Source organism: Strigops habroptila, chromosome 1 (assembly GCF_004027225.2).
Source record: "Strigops habroptila isolate Jane chromosome 1, bStrHab1.2.pri, whole genome shotgun sequence".
Taxonomy (NCBI): domain Eukaryota; kingdom Metazoa; phylum Chordata; class Aves; order Psittaciformes; family Psittacidae; genus Strigops; species Strigops habroptila.
The window spans coordinates 118,135,743-118,152,605 of record NC_044277.2 but is presented as its reverse complement, the minus strand read 5'-3'; the positions used below and the strand labels follow the sequence as shown (position 1 = coordinate 118,152,605).

Below are 16,863 nucleotides of genomic sequence, written 5' to 3'. Positions count from 1 at the left end.
TGCATGGACCTTTTCCTCCCCCTTTATTAAAAATCAGTGGAAGACATGCAATTGAATTTGAGCCAAAATAGCAGGGACTTATGAGAGAACATTACAAACCATGAGAGAACAATAATAGTGATAGGTGCTTTGGGAGGTTTTAAGACATTAAAATGTACTGGTGCTTTCTTTCTGTGTATCTTAGCGAGCTAATAGTCATGTAACTACACAGTTCTGTTATTACCACTGCTCTATTTTATCAGTTGGCACACCAGGATGGATAGGTGGTAGGGGAAAAATGCTAATACAGAAGGGTTTAAGAAAAGGACATAGCAATTGATGCTAGTAATTACTTCAAAAGTAGCAATCCAAGTGCTGTGTAGACAGAAAATTCTTTGACAGTGTCAGAAAAGCACAGGTAGTGCTCTCATGTCAGGGGTAAAAGCAGAGATTGAGGCTTGAGTCACCATCAGTGATTTTGCCACCACTGAGAAACTCATTTACAAGCTAGAGGAGGTTTGCAACACTTAAAAAGAGAGGTGAATTCTCCTTTGAAATCAGCCCTAGTACCCTGTACTAGTAATTATAATTTTAATACACTGAACACTTACTATTTTTTTTACCATCATTCTGTAATATAAATGTTAATGTAAGATATAGCCAGTATTATTATGTAAATCTTCTCTTAGCAGCTTTCAGTAGTTATAAATTATCAAATGTGTTTTTAAATGTTAGCTTCTCTCAATAAATTGAAACAATTCATCCTCTCTTTATACACTTTAATTGGACAGAATGAATTCTTCATTTCAATCTGTAATTATATACAAAACACCAAATTATGCACAGATAAACCTATTCTGTGTTTGTTTGGAGATTGAGCAATCCCTGGAATTAAATGCTGGAAGCTATTCCCTCATTATCTGAGGAATTATTTTTATTAGTGGAACAAGTCTGGACATAGTTAGCTTTGTTTCACAGAGCAAATTATATAAAAGCTAGAGGAGATGCATATTATCATGTGTTTCTGCTTTTAAGTCATTCATATAAAAATAAATATTGAAGATAATTTCTGTAATGCTTGTTTGCGTAAAATTGCATATTTGGCAATGTTTGATATATATCTTTTGTAACTTGTTAAGTAAAATGAAAAATACTTTGATACAAATATAAGGGTTTTTTTGTACTCGAGTATCTAATAGTAGGACTGATTTTTAAAATGCTCAGTCTTGATCACATAAGAGTTTATATATACTTCCATGAACTTTTGAGAATATTCGTTTACATTTTTCATTTTCCTCAAGCTGGTGTTGTCAGTTTAATTTTTTTTTTTTTTTTATAGTGAGTATCAGTTGCTAGTTCTCAGCCTTACTAAAACAAAGCTGTTCCCTTTAAGCTCACCACCTTGTAAGAAATATTACTGGCATTTTAGAACCCAGGATTTTTTGTCAATCTAGCTTTAAAGAGAATTATGACATTTCTATTACTACAGGCTTACTGCTCCATAGGATTTGTTGAGCCAACTGAGATACTGAATCTTCATTTACAGCACTGAAGGTTTGGAAGGTGGGAGAGGGCTATGACTGGTGTACCTGTTGCTGCAGAAAACTGTCAGACGTGACAGTTTTAACTAACTGCCTGCGCAATACTGTTGTAATGGCATGGTGCCGTAAATGTCGACTTTGTAACTGCATCCCTCTGGAAAATCTGAGTGGGTGGAAGAAATTTTTTTCACTGCAGTCTGAGCTATCCCAGCTTTTTTAATGGTTGCAAATGTGGCACAGAATAAATGGGGATGAAAGAGCCTGTTCTCTATGGACGATGTTTCACAAAGAAAAATTTTTCTATGGAGGAAAGATTTCTATTTCTATTCTGCTCTCCTATTTGCGAAAAGAAGTAATGTTTCATGGAAAAAAACGAAGTCAGGTTTGTTGTAGAATTGATCAGATAATGTAGTAATGTAGAAAAGAAAGTGCTTGCATGTATTATCCATCGTAATGAAATACATTCTTCAATAGATTTTGTACATCTTGCACTGTTAAAATAGACTGATTACATAAAATGATAACTACTAAAATATGTGAAATACATTCAATAACGTGATGCTTAGAACTTGCCAAGAAGAACATGTTCTAATTCCTATCCACCTCCATTGTTACCTTAAGAGCAGCTCTCTCCATAGCAACTGAAAACTTTTCAAGGCAGCAATAAACTAATCCTCTCCAGCTTCCAGAGCACCATCAAGGAATTTTAAAAACATTGGACTTCCAGCAGCTAAAATACTTCTGAGGATTCAGAAGGCCACAAAGCTAGATACACAAGCATTCTTTTTCCCTTCAGAAGGTAAGAAAATGATGTTTAGAAAAAGGTGCTTCCTTGTGACAAAGATGCATATTCCTAACCTCTAACAGTAAAATGTATCTAAATACCAAAAGATTTCCTAACTTCTAAAAACGTACTAACCTTTATCTGAGTGAATGCCAATTTGAATTCAGTAGTTCTTTTTTCATTTTCAGTACTTTCTTAGCAGAGTTGTCTTTAAAATGAGACACACACATATCATATTGTAGTTAAAAGAATCTGACCTTACAGGTAGCTGTTTAACACATGTGCATTATCATCTGAAAATGTATGTCACTGCCAACATCTGCCCATGAATAAAATCAAAACTTCTTTGTGGAAAACAGAAGTGAAACTCTCTTATATTTCTTGCTCTTTGATATTGAGACAGATTATTGTTAAAGCAGAGGCGATGGTGTATTAGGAAGGATAGTGACAAGATAGATTTACAGTACAAAATGTCTTTTACATCTAGAATTAACAAGCTAAACTTGCTGCTTCTGATGTGTTTGTCTTGTTTATTTACCAAGTTCTGTGAATGGAATGATGACCTCAGTTTTGCAACTCTTTCATCAGATCATAAAATATCACTAATTTTTACATACACCCTGTTCATTCCTGCTTTGTGTTGTATAGTTAGAGTTTGGTAACATTGGTAAAGTGTATTGAAAATAAAATCTGCTCTGTATCATTTTTGTGTAACATAATTACTGCACATTCATATCAGAATTACACTAGTAATCTTTATTTACAGCTATTTTTGCTACTAAAACCCTGTTTCATAATGGAAAGAAAGTGAAAGCTATGGTATTTTCCTGTTCTTACTGAAGAGGATTGTTAGTGAATGCAATAACATAGCACTGAAATGAAAACCATACACTTTACTTTTAAGAGGAGGGAAGGGCACTTTGAGTCAACCTCTTGGTAATTCTACAGAAGTTTTAAGGCCATGGTTGTCTTAGTTTCCTGCTGTTCTGGGCTGTAAAGCCCTTACAGGCTCCCTGTTGTTCAAAAACAGCTTGTCACTGCAAATCAGCTTAGCCAACCAATTAATAAATCCTTGCAAACATATTGCATTCACGCTAATTAAACGGTTGGGGTTTTTTTCCCCTTTACTATTCAGATTCCCCAGGTTTCAAGTTTAAGCTGTGAAGTGCAAACAACAATTCAACATTCAGTGCAGATCACGCACCGCAGGAAGAGATGTGTTTTCTGACCAAGCATCCAGCTCTTGGGATGGTATGTTCTGCTTTCATATTCGGCGTGCTCATTGCTGAAGGACAGCTTGGGGAAGAGCATGGGCAGAATGGCAGCTATGCTCCCAGACGAGGCTATCTGATGGAAGTTTTACGCGTTCTTTCAGCTGACAACGCTGAGCTCCACATGAACCACTCACAGGAACTGGTCAAAATGTTACTGGAGAGAACTGAGTGCCCGCAGCGGATTTATGGCATGCAAGAGGATTGTAATCTGGTTAGTGCTTCAATTAATGAGGGATATCTTTACAGGATCATCAGTGAGTTTGAAAAGTATTTATTATAGTGATACTCTCCTGAATACAAAACCTAAACATGTAAAGCGCTTGTTGTTGCAGCAAGAAGTTGTCCCTGCTTTAATCATTTTATTCTGCATTATTATTTATTGCTTGAGCTTATGAGGAAGTATTCCAAACATGACAGGCGTTCCTTTAAAATGCCATCTTTCAGTCACATAACACTAATAATTTTCCTTTAAAACTTATCAGGTGTTTATTTTCCAACACAGACTTTTCTTCCTTCCCTCGATCTAACTATGAAAGCTTAAATCTGGGACAAAGAGGATTTCCACTGTAGAAACACATAGGTAAAAGCTGGTGACTAGTTCTGCCACTCTTTTTTCTTTTTTCCTTTTTTTTTTTTTTCTCTCCTGTATTTTAGTTCATAAAAATAAAACCCAGACTGGATTGTCTCAGATTTAAGGGTCCACTTCACTGAAATAGTCGAGATTTAGGGGACGGTTTTGGTAAGCAGTTCAGGTCAAGGAAAATCAAAGGCAGACAATGAAATCTACAAACCCAAATTGAAACTAGAAAAAGTCCAGGGTACAGCTTCACAGAGGTTTGGTTGCCTAGTTGAGTTTAGGGTATTTTCAGAACTGATTCCCAATTTGGCAAAGAAAGGAACAAGTCTAATAAGATCCTAGGTCCTGGTAGGATAAAGGCAGTGGTAAGTGAGCAGCTTAGCTAAAAGGGACTACAAAGGGTTTGGTTGGTCTTGGCTTTGATTAACATTACTCTAGCTCTGGCATTGTTCAATGACCTATTATTAGCAGAGTGTCACTTTCCATCAGATTTATGAGGATGGTCAAAAAGGTGAATGATTTCACACTGTACTATTCTTGGCAATCTTCCAAGCCAATGTAATGGAGAACTTTTCCTCCCTTGCAGTAAAAAACTGCTTACTTAACTGGCCCTTTCTGCAAATGCTTCCATTTATCAGATGAGCCCCAATGTGAATTTCATACATAAATAAGGCAGGTGTTTGTTATTCCCTAAATGGGCAATTTTTATGAAGGAGATCATGCTCTTTTTCCTCTTTGCACATTCAGGCAAATGTACCAGATATGCGCCCAGATCAGAAGCTGAGAATGTATTAAACAGTAATGGGTATAGACTCTTCCTAAACCTCACAAAACAGAGGTCTAGGCCTTCTGGTTCTCCCTCTTAGTTCCAGTTCTCTTGATTGTTGTATTTTTTCTCTTGTCTTTGTGGTATATTTGTGGAGAGCATGCACTCTGTGTCCTTGAATGGAAATGAAACGATTTTACTTCGGTCAGGGCTTCCACTCTGTGTAGGCTTCATCTTGGAATTTTCCTGTGGGAAGAATTTGAGGACTTTCACCATTTCTAGTACTTCTCAGTGCTGGCTGTGTCGGTAGCACTGCACACATTCTGCTCTGCCAGTGCCACAAGGGCACAATTCTCTATGGAAAATCCATGAGAGAGAGAGACAGTATCTTCAGTAACATGCAGCCCACATACCACCATGCTGAAATCTTCCAAGATTATTTAACCAGATTTGGTAAACCAAGATAGCAAAAACTGTGCAAGAAGCACTATTCTTCAAGATCATAAACATTTGAAACAGAATGCCCAATCCTAGCTTGGCATTTTCTTTCCCATACTTGTTGGGATTAACTAATTGATTTCAGACTCAACTTTCCCTTGTAAATCCAAGATTCTGGTCATAGTATGTGACTGTTTTCATATATATATATATATTTTTTTTTTTTTCTGTTAATGATCTCTCCAATGGGTATTTAAAAGGGTATTTAAATGGGTATTTTTTGTTAGAATTGTTTCTAATGAAAAGTAGCAGCTCCCTCAATTCCTCCAAGGAACATTGGTTTCTGAACAAGACAATGTGTTTGATTCTACTCAGCTTCTGTATAGGAAAATGAACTAACATACCAAGTGAGATACACCAACCAACATGTCATGCTTGCAGGCACAAACAATTTAGTCTGACAAACTTGATTCTGTCTGGATTCATGATTTTATTAAAGTGCAGCTTTGATCATCCCATGGTACAGTCATGAGTTGTACTTTGTTCTCTGAAATGTACAGTCTGACTGTTCTACAATAATAGTTGAGATTAGCTTGCACGCCTATAACATGCTGGGAAAGGAGCCAGTTGGAATAAAATGGCTACACAATGAATGAAAATAGTTACAGGATCTCTTCAAGAAAGATTCTTTATTCTCGGATTCAGTATTTTATTTCCCATAGCCTGACATAGACATTTATTAGTCTTCTGATCTAATTTTGAAGACTAACTTTTGCTTGAGCTGCCACAAGTTTCTGGAAAGTGTCTGTATCAAGAAAAATTGAGAGGTTTACATACATATTTAATAATATATGTATTTAAAAATCTGTGCTCAGACAGAAAGCCCGCAAAATGTAAGAATATGATTTCAGCCCCTCTTGAAATGCATCTGGAGGACTAAATGGTGTTTAGACTTTGTGCAGGCTCTCTGCACAGGATCAAATTGTTCCAGTTAACAGAATTCATTTAGAAAAAATAAAAAGAGCTGTATGGTTGTAGGGTCAATGAAGTCTCTTAACAGTGCATTGAATATGATATAACTTCTGTTTACATACCCTAAATTATCTAAAGCCCAGATAAGGTATTTGTCTTATAAATGCATACAGAATGCACAGCTGAAAATTTGGATAGCCCCAGTGCTTATCTGATACATTTCTAACCAGAAATACAAGCCGTTGAAGCCAGTGGAAGGCTTTCAGTTTGCTACAATATTAATCAGTTAATCGTGATTTGTAGTAAATCTTAAATCCCTTTGATAATTGATATTTCTTAAAAACACAAGGGGATCTGGAAAAAAACACAGTGTGATCTTGTAGCTATAGAACTGCAACGAGTTACCTGCACCCTCCTCCTGGCATTCCATCAGCCTGCTGCCCTGTAGTCTTAGGTTCAGTTCCTTAAATATAAGAGTTGAATTCTCCTGTTCTCCTCTCTCACTGTATTGGCAGATGACTGGCAATGTGTTGCTTGAGTTGAATTTCCATTTATTTTTATTTTTTCACAGTGCCTTGAACCAGATGCTTTGTTACTAATAGCTGGTGGAAATTTAGAAGACCATCTCAGTGAAGAAGTATTTGAGAGAATTTCTCTTATTCTTCTCTACTACATTCTTCATCATAGAGATGCGTGCTCTTCAAAACTCAGCTTGAATAATAAGGATTATAAGTTTTACCTACAGAGTATGCTTAATTTAAGACATGATGAAAACTGTTGTTATTTTTCACGGAATGAAACTGAAGATATTTTGGCTGCAGTAAGGCAACATTTTAAAACTTCTGAAACCCAGGTAAAGAAAACAGAAGTAAAAATAACTTCATATTTATTACTGATATAATGCCTTTAAGCTAAGTCAGACATTGTGTCAGGGTTAGGGTTCTCCAGAAAACTGGTACATAACCATAGGAGAGGACAGGCTGAACACTGGTCTTTTGTTGTGCGTGCTGTTTAATACTATCCTTCTCCTTGACTTCCTTCTGGCATGTGTTAATTAGCACTTCCAGAGTCTGCTGAGACATGATTGAGGAGATAGTGCATATTAGGAACCATTCCCAAAAGGCAATTTAGATACAGTTACCCTGCTTAGGGCAGATGGAAAAGAGCATAGCTGTGTAAGATGCAAGACCTGCACTTGGCTTCAAGGGCAGAAAATACTTTCTTATCTCTTGTATTTGTTAGTATAAAAATACTAGCTTGTATTCAAATGGTATACAAAACAGCTCCAAAACTCATCTGGCTTGGTGAATCATTTTGCGGTGATGAAAACCTTGCCAGCCCCTGCACTTCCATGTCCATCCAAAGCAGGGCGGAATAAGGAATCTGTCCAAAGATATGATGGCTTCCTACAGTTGGGACACATACATTTGTGCTACCTATGATCATGAATATGCGTTGTAGAAGGACTGATACAGATAAGCTTAAATTTAAACCTTAAAAAAAAAAAAAAAAAAGGCATTTGGAGTATAGCCAGCAAAAAAAACATCCTTTTTAAGTCAGGAAACGTGCAGAGAGTTTTCTCACCACTGTTTATTATTCCTTATCTCAAGTAGGGTCTATAAAATAAAAGGATAATATTGTAAAGTTCACAATCTAAAGAAAAACTGTTTTCCTTGTAATGGGCAGTAAAATAAGTTTTTGCCAGATTAGATAACTCCTAAAGTACAGGTTGACCTCCTCTGAGAAACCCCTGAGATCTGTTTGTAATATACAGTTCAAGGTTCGAATTTGCCCTTTTCTTTTTTATTTAATTAGATTTTAATTTACGCCGTACTCTAGTAAAGTTTCCTACACAGAGGAAGATGGCTAGGAGTCCTGGCTGTGCAGCAGAATGTTGAAGGCCTCCAGTTTCTCTTTCTGTGTTCTTTGTGTAATCATTTCCCATCATAAATTATTCACTGACCAGTACTTTTGGTTCTGAGGCTTGGTGAACATGCTGATTTCCAAGAACTCCAATGGTATCTGGGCAACTGTAAAGAGGCATCGGCGGGTATTTAGCATGTCAAGATAGAATAGCAATCCATAAAGTGCTTTACTGTGTGGTCTGTTTGTTTATGCTGGCAGTATAATCAGTTGTCAAGCCTGTTCAGTAACTGAGACTCTACCGCTCAGACATGAAGGAAAAGAGGGGTTTTTATGAAAGGTACTCAAAACATTGTAGTCTAATGCTTTGAATCACAAAGCTTGAGTTATGGTAAGTGTTTTTAGTGGCTCTTTATATGTTTTGATTTCTCTGCAGTGTTTAAGGCATATATAGAGAGAGATGAGTATGTGTAAAATGTACTGGCTTATCTAGTTGACTTTTCAATTTGGATAATATGGGTTTGAAACAAATAAATAAACTTAAATAATTTTTGCCAAGTTAGGGTTTTGGTATGGTTTTTCTTATTTGTTTGTTTGGTTGTTTTTTTAATTTCTCAAACCCCAACTCTTTGTGATGAAAATAAACAAGGTGGGCAGAAATGGAAGAAAGCAGGGATGAGTTTCCAGACAACTGAGAGGGCTGTACGCTGCTTCCTCACTTCAGACCTGCACATGTCCACACACATGAGTGTACACAAATATCTGCTTGTGTCACCCAGCAGGGAAGTCATCCTTTATCTGCAGAATTATATCTTTCCAGATAGCTGCCATATAGCAAATTATTGATTCAATTTAATAGATAGGGAACTAAAAATATTGAGAGAATTCTTGATATAAAGAGTTATTAAAGTCTGTATCTGAGCCAATTTCTTATGCCTTAACAAAAATTCCTCCCTTTTCTGCTGCTTTCTGGAAGTAGATCTAGATGCAATTGAAGAAGGGCACAGGAATAAAAGAAACAGCATGAAAATAACACTAAGCAAAAATAACCTGAATGAAGGACTATACTTCTTCCCCATATACTGAGTAAAATTCCAGGATTTTTTATTTTTGTCTGTTCTCCTGAAAATGTCCTGTTTCTCATTTGATGTCAATTACAGCTTTAATCTTTGTATTTTTTCTACTCTGGCTGTCTGTGAAAGCTTTCTCTCCAGTTTCTCCTCCTGTCACTCTGATTATTTGAATGGAGGTCACCAGGTCTCTCTTCATGCTGTTTTCTCCTGATTTCAGTGTGTTGATGTGAGTACTCTGGAGAAAAATGCTGATATAATGGACAGAGATGGTGCTGATGAAAACACTCTTCCACGCCTTGCTGCTTTAATCATTACTCTGGCTCTCCAAGGAGTCTGTATGGGAAAAGCAAGTTTGCCATCCCCAGAGTTCTTTATAAAATATATTTTCAGTTCTCTAAACAGTACCACTGAACTCCAAGTGGCAGGTAAGCTGTTTATTCCTTGCCTTTTGCAACACACATTTGATGTAAACTATCTTTAAATGCCTGAAGGACTTTTCACACTTCATTTTAGATTAAAATGCTATTTCATTTTAGAGATGTTAAGTAGTCTGTTCTAAATTTAAAAACAAGGTTGGAAAATGAACTTATTTTTATAAATCTCTGAGAAGTCTAAAACTAATTGTTACTGAAATTATTAAATGTGTAGTGTCACATTAATTTATTACTTAATTGCTCAGCACAGTCTGAACTACCCAAGAGAGTGCTGAGAGTGGCAATCTAGCTGTGAGAGCAGAGTTCACTGGGGCCTCATTTACATTGCTTCTTTATGCAGATCTTTACACATTGCAAGACTCACTTAGGGGTAGATAGGATAATTCATGTACAGCAGCCAGGTTAGACACCTTAGTCATGCGCACCTCATTGTAGAGGTACCCCCAGAAGAGATGAAATAGATACAGACCACTATGTTGTGACCAAATGCTCTCTGATATCTGCCTGCTGTACCTGAAAACATCTTTATGGTTTGTGCTTCCCTACTCACTTTCTGACTTTAGTACCCAGTGAGTCTGGAATATGCAAAGTTTTTTTTCTTCAGGAGCTCTATTGCTAGAGGTATCAGAAATGCTACTTAACCATAAATATATATAAACGTCAGAGAGTTCCAAGTGATCAATAACAATAATAATAATAATAAATAGAAAACATGGGTGTTGAGCTCTCAGCAGCTGCTATCAAGTCTATTAAGTTCTGTAAAAGATTCTGCATGTTTAGCACTATAAGAAGCTAAACCATCAACTCAGGGGCCTATTACAGATTTAGAGGGTTTTTGTAAAACAGCCACTTTTACTTTTTTGTGGTAACTGCTAATAGCAACACTTTACAGGCTTTTCAAAGCACTTTAAAAAAGTTACATTAAGTATGGGTTAAGACAACTTTAAAAGTTGGGCTGAGTATATAGGTGTCTTGAACTTTGAGAGGTGTCAAGCAGAAATTACATATGGTACCAAACTGAGGAGATAAAAAAGTACTAAAATAAGGAGTTGAATTAATGTTAAAACCAATGAAATTTTAGCAATTACTTGTGATTTTATCTTTCTAAATGCATATTTTCCTATGGTAACATATCTGTTTTCTAATGAATTACTAGAACTAGAACAACTACTAAATGTGCTTACAGCCAAAAAGACCTGCACTGTAAATGGGCAATTCCACAGTCACAAAAGAAGACGTTATAGTATGGCAATCAGAGATATTGGATTCAGAAATATTCCAGTCAAAGGAAACCAAACAAAAGGAGAGTATCTGAAAGATTATTCTGAAGATCGTGAAAGGAACACAGATTGGGACCAGGTTAATTTATTTTTATGTCATTATAGTATTGGTCACAGAATTCCAGTGATATAAGTTCAAATTGCTTTGGAAACACTACATTATTTCTGAGGTAAAATTTACTAGTTTCAAAAAGTCAAGTTGATAATGATGAAAATATATTTTTATATAGTTATATTTGTTTAAGTATCAATTGGGGTAAGAACTTCATGGATGTTGAATGTGTGATTAAAGCAGTTGGGAGAGTCTAATGGAATGGTTAGTGTTATGCAGTATCAGGTGTTTCTTCAAAACACAGAGGACTGTAGTACCATGGCTTCAATGTTTTCACACATTTGTAAGATTTCTTTTGCTCTCATGTTACAGAGCATCTAAGGCCCCTTGTGCCCTTGTAGAAAGAAGGGTTGCTTTGTACTGAGAAAAAAAGAAGTAAATTAAGGTTTCTGCATAAGCTGTTTCTAAAAGGCTTCTGTAGACAGAAAATTGGGCTTTTAATAGCCATGGAGTTCAGAAGCTCCTTTAGAAAGTATAGAGTCTGTAAGACAGAAATTTAGCTACTACCCAGTATCCTCTTTGAGGGCTTTGAAGGACAGTGGCTCATTGCAGGTGATTTTATCCTTATCCTAAATATTCGGAAATAAACAAATTTTGTTTATAACAATGATTAAGATGGCATCCTTTAGACTGGAAATAACTCCTTTGACAAAAAAGATTTCAAAGTATATACTTTGTATATATTTTGATGTAAACACTTGAAATACGTACTTCAAACAGTATGTTACTATTTTTTCTAGTTCTTTGCAATTTAAGTTATCTCCAAGACACTGTTTCTTCTCAATTCAGGAGAATAAGCAATTGCAATTTACTTTTGCTGTGTGGTTGTTTTATGATGCGCAACTGAGACAAACAGCATCTGGGTAAATGCCATTCTGAGATATATTTATCTGTGTAATTTTATTGCATTTGGAATACATACTCTATCAATATGTTTATTTCTTTCCAGCTGGCAACAAAAGAAATCATGCTGATCAGCATGATAAGGCATTTAGTGGTGTCTCAAAATAATTTTAAATAAAGGTCATTTTAAATGTGTTTCATATTAATTTTAAATTATGAAGGATGGTAATCAGTAGTGATGCTATCTGTTCAAGAAGTAAAATTGCTCTCCAGCAATAGAATAATTTATAAAAGACAGTTTTTGATTTCTTGAACTTCTGACACTGTCTGTAATTCAAAAGATAAGTGTGCAGGGGAGTTATCTGAGGCTTGGGAGTCAAACTGAGAGCCAAATATTCTGTATAGACGAAAAAATCACAAAGAAACAACTGGAGAGAAGATAATTTCTCTTCTGCATTAATTTCTACTTTCTTTGTTTTATTCCATTCTGATTCTTTCAAGCTATGTCTGTTTTCTTTGACATATCGTCCTATCAGAAAGCTTTGCATTTTACTGTTGTGTTGCTAATTTTGTCTCCTGCTTTCTGCACGTATCTATGACAGCCATAGTGCTCCATTTGTAACAGATGCTGCTGCATATGAGGCATTGACTTGTTTATGGCTTGTGTTTGCTAACTACCTGAAGATCTGAAATTTGTTTTCATATAGGAATTATATTTGAAACATTATCACTGAAAAAGTCACTTTCTTTTTAAGTCATCATTGTCAGTACTGTTTTAAAAAATGCATATAAAGAAGTAACAGATGAATAAGAGCAATAATATTAAGTTCCATTTAACTGTGTAACGAGATCTATGTATTCATTTATTATACCTCATTAATGAAACATCAATTTTGGGAACCAAAATCATCCATCCATCCAACTAGTTTTTCATATGAGAATATGCAAATTTGATTCACTTGTTTCTTCAGTATCATCCTCCAGGACTGCACACATAGTTGTTTAACTAATGGAGACCGAGTACTCTGCCTCTCTTTGTTGAAAAGCTTAAAAGGCTAGGGCTTGCAACTGGAAAAGATGCAGGTCCTCATTCCTCAAGTCTTAAAAGAACATTTTACTAAATAAGATTTAATTTTATTTTTTTTTTCTGTGCAGTTGGACTGTTTATTTTCCAGATGAGGTCTTGCTTTTTCATTCAAAATTCCCGATAATAAAATCACATTAAAGTTTTGGTTCGTAGTAATCCTGGACCTCATCTTGTCTACCCTACTTATCAACACAGGGCCAACATCAAAGTCAGATTAAGTTTCATAGGGGCATCTCCAGTTGAATTCTAAATGTCTCCAAAGAGGGAGATGCCACAGTTTTTCTGGGAAAACTGTACCACTGCTTTATCACCCTCATTTTGATTTTTTTTTTTTGGTTGTTGTTTTTTGGTTTTTGTTTTGTTTTGTTTAAATTATTATTGTTGCAAAGTGGAATTTTCCCTGCTGCAACTAATAGCTATTGCCTCTGATCCTTTTGCTGTACACTTCAGAGAAGACTTTGGCTCTATTTTCCCTATAACCCTATTAGATAGTTGAAGACTTAAGATAATCCATAACCCTTCTCTTCACCAAACTGAACAAACCCAGCTTCCTCAACCTCTCCCCTGCACATGGTGTGCTGCAGTTCCCTAACCATCCTGGTGGCCCTCCATTGAACTTCCCTCAGTTTGCCAATGTCTTTTTTTTATACTGCTGGTTATTAAAGTGGACATAGTCCGGATGTGGACTCGTTATGTCGAGTGTGGAGGGCAATATTCTTTTTCCACTGCCTATCAGCTACACCCTTGTTAATGCAGCCCAATATGCAGTTAGCCTTCACTACCACAAGGGCACACTGGTGACTCATATTCAATTGTCTGTCAGGACCCCAAGGGCTTTTTCTGTAAAGATACCTTCCAGTTTTTCACAGCCTTTATTGGTGCATGGGGTTATTCTTTTGGAAGCACAATGAATTTGCTGATCTTCATGAAGGTCTTGTCAGCCCATTTCTTTGGCTTGTCAAGATCCCTCTAAATAGCAGCCATGCCCATTAGCGTATTGACTCGTGTCCCAGTTGGATTTCATCTGTGAATGTGATATGGTAGACTCTGCTCCATGGCTCAGATCATTGGTGAAGGCACTAAATAATATCAGTCCCTGTATAGAGTGAGAGATGCTGCTCATTACCAGCCATGAGCTAGACTTCCAACTTGATACCAGTCATTGGTGTTCCCTACTTCTAGGCAACCACTGCCTAAAATAGGCAAACTGGAGGTCTTTTCCGATATGGTAGCTCCTGAATTGTCTTCATGCTTTCCTTTGGCTAGGAAGCAGAAAAGACTAGATCCAGGTGGCAAGATCAGCTGTTATCCTGAAGACCTCAATGTGGCATTCACAACAAATGTATCAGTGCTTAATTCGTTCAGTTGCTTATTGATCTACAAGGCATATTTTACTTTAATAATGGATGAACAAAGGCAGGAAGGTGTTGGGGTTTAATTGGGTTATTTAAAAGTAATGATAATTACAACTTTTTTATTTAAATAGTAATTTTTTTTCAAAAGAAACCTAAGCTTCAGTGATTAGAAAAATAATATTTAGGAATCCCTTGATTCTCAGATGGATACTAACTCAAGTGAATCACAACTAATCAGATGAGATTAAGAAGTGACAATTATTCCTTTAAGTAAAATAGCATATTTGATCTGGACTTCTTTTTAAAAGTTCTTACAGAAATTGACACTAGAACCGTTCTAATGCTAACTGCTCATGTTTTTTACAAGAAGTTTCATCCTGGAGATTCTTCATTAATTTTTTTCAAGATACAGATGTTCCTAAGAAAAGTTCCTTTTCTTTTTTGGACAAAGACATGTTTCTAACGAACAAAAAGTAATTGGAATTCTTGAGTAGCTCTAATAATACAATTATTAAGTAATATTTAGACCCAATTTAGACTATGTAACATCTAATTTGCTGACCTTAAAGTGACATGCCATTGTTAAAAGAATTTTAAAAAGCAACTGAATTCCATATCTCACTAAGCACTCAGCACAAGGCAAAATTCCAGGCAGCATCTTACATTAATTATTGCTTGCATAATACTATTGCTATTAATGCAGTCTTACATTAAGAGCTAAGAATACGATTTGTGTTACCATTAATAGGTTTTTGTTAACTTGTATGACAATAGAATTTTAAGAGATATTGTTGTGTCAGGTCCTCATGATATTAACAGGCTTCAATAGAAATTGTGCTACTTCATCCCAAAGAAGATTCTGGTCTTTCTGGAATATATGGTAATAACAAGCTTTAATTGGAAAAACAAAAAAGTATTAGAAGTACTTGAAGTAATTAAACTAATATAACCAGAAATTCGTATATGGAAAATATATTTATTATTACATATATACATACATAATAATAATATATATGTATATGTTAATATATATGAGTGTTATATAACCTGTATTTCTAGGCTATACACTGTTATTCTAAGATTTTGTATTTAACCTCAGCATCAGATGCAGATATATGCAATATATTCAGTAACTGTATGTACTTTCCTGCATAGGTTTGTTTCTCTGCCAATGAACTGGTGAAGATTTTTTTAAAAAACAGTTCTTCCTCCATTTCTAAGGACCACTTCAAGCAAATCAGTCCAGCTATCATTCAGCAACTATTAAGTTGTTCATGTCAGCTTCCTGACTCCAAGAAGACAAAGCTTCCACCAACAACTCTGGAAAGTGAGTTATGTTCTTACCAGTAAACTATTGTGAAAATTCAGATAAAGGGATGCAGGGCCTTAACTTCTGGAGACATTTCATTCATTAATAAACTTTAACCAAAACATGATGAGATCTATTCACTCTTTAATTTATGAACTCTGTAATTTCATAGCATACATGTCAGAGAACAGTACTATATTGAGAAGTGAGAGGATCCAATGGTCTCAATTTTATATTAGACAGAATTCTATTTCAATATGTTAGGTTTTAAGTTTTATTTTCTTAATTTCCTAGAGGACTGCTTGAGGTGAGCCATGACAGGTCCTTATCAGTGGATTGCTGGGCAGTAATGATTTATTTTATGAAATTTCCAGGTTTGTAGTGGTTTATACTGTAATCATTACATTGCTCTTACATATAGTTTCAAGGTCATGATAGCTGGCATTTTATACCATAATGTGGCCAATGCTTGATATAGATAAATTCTGTGTGAATGTTGCTGGTTTTTCATGTTGTGATATTTTACAGCAGAGAAGCTTTGGGGATACTACTGTGGGAAGAAAAACAACCAGAAAACCAGTCACACAGGCAACTTGTGTGACAGAGTTGGACCAAGAACTGAGTTAGAGTATAATCAGATTGTTTCCAGTTGCTGTTGTAGTCCTCACATGCCATTGCTTCAGGGATTTCTGCCTCATCTTTTCTATGCTACACAGATATGCCCATTTTTCAGATGAGGAATCAAGGGACAAAGAAAGGAAATAACTTATTTAGATCATATACAAAGTTCGCAGCAAATTCACAGTTGAGTGAGATTCTCCCAAGTCTAAGGCCATCAGACCATTGATGACATTTTAGTGATCTCATAAAGGTGAGAGATATGTGTAGATAAGAAAAGCTGGACTATACAAACACAGAATGGAATTAATAAGAGCCCTTTCTGCAACACTTTCCCTGTGTTTTTTGGCAAAGGGAGGTTTCTATGACCACAGGGACACTTCTGCTGGCTTTAGAGAGACAAAGAACTTCATGTTTGATCTATGTGTTACCTAGTGAACTGAGCATAGGCTCATTAATTTTATTCTCAGTTCTATTTTACTGACAGACTGTGCTGTTTTGATAAGTCACCAAGACCTGACCTTCCATAAATATCTACTATACTCTTGTATTTGGGTG

At 35.8% G+C, this 16,863-nt stretch overlaps 1 protein-coding gene across 4 annotated transcripts in view; it reads left to right on the top strand.

The window, feature by feature from the left end:
* The first annotated feature begins 1,915 nt into the window (after positions 1-1,915).
* Positions 1,916-16,863, top strand: part of SLC39A12 (solute carrier family 39 member 12) — a 34,000-nt gene continuing 19,052 nt past the window's right edge. For 3 of the 4 annotated variants that reach the window (XM_030506535.1, XM_030506527.1, XM_030506566.1), the window contains exons 1-6: positions 1,916-2,319; positions 3,440-3,789; positions 6,903-7,184; positions 9,485-9,692; positions 10,858-11,060; positions 15,534-15,705. In XM_030506535.1, coding sequence (XP_030362395.1) covers positions 3,520-3,789; positions 6,903-7,184; positions 9,485-9,692; positions 10,858-11,060; positions 15,534-15,705 — 1,135 coding nt within the window. In that variant the 5' untranslated portion in view covers positions 1,916-2,319; positions 3,440-3,519. The remainder of the gene's footprint in view (positions 2,320-3,439; positions 3,790-6,902; positions 7,185-9,484; positions 9,693-10,857; positions 11,061-15,533; positions 15,706-16,863) is intronic. The other variant, XM_030506546.1, reaches the window with a different exon arrangement.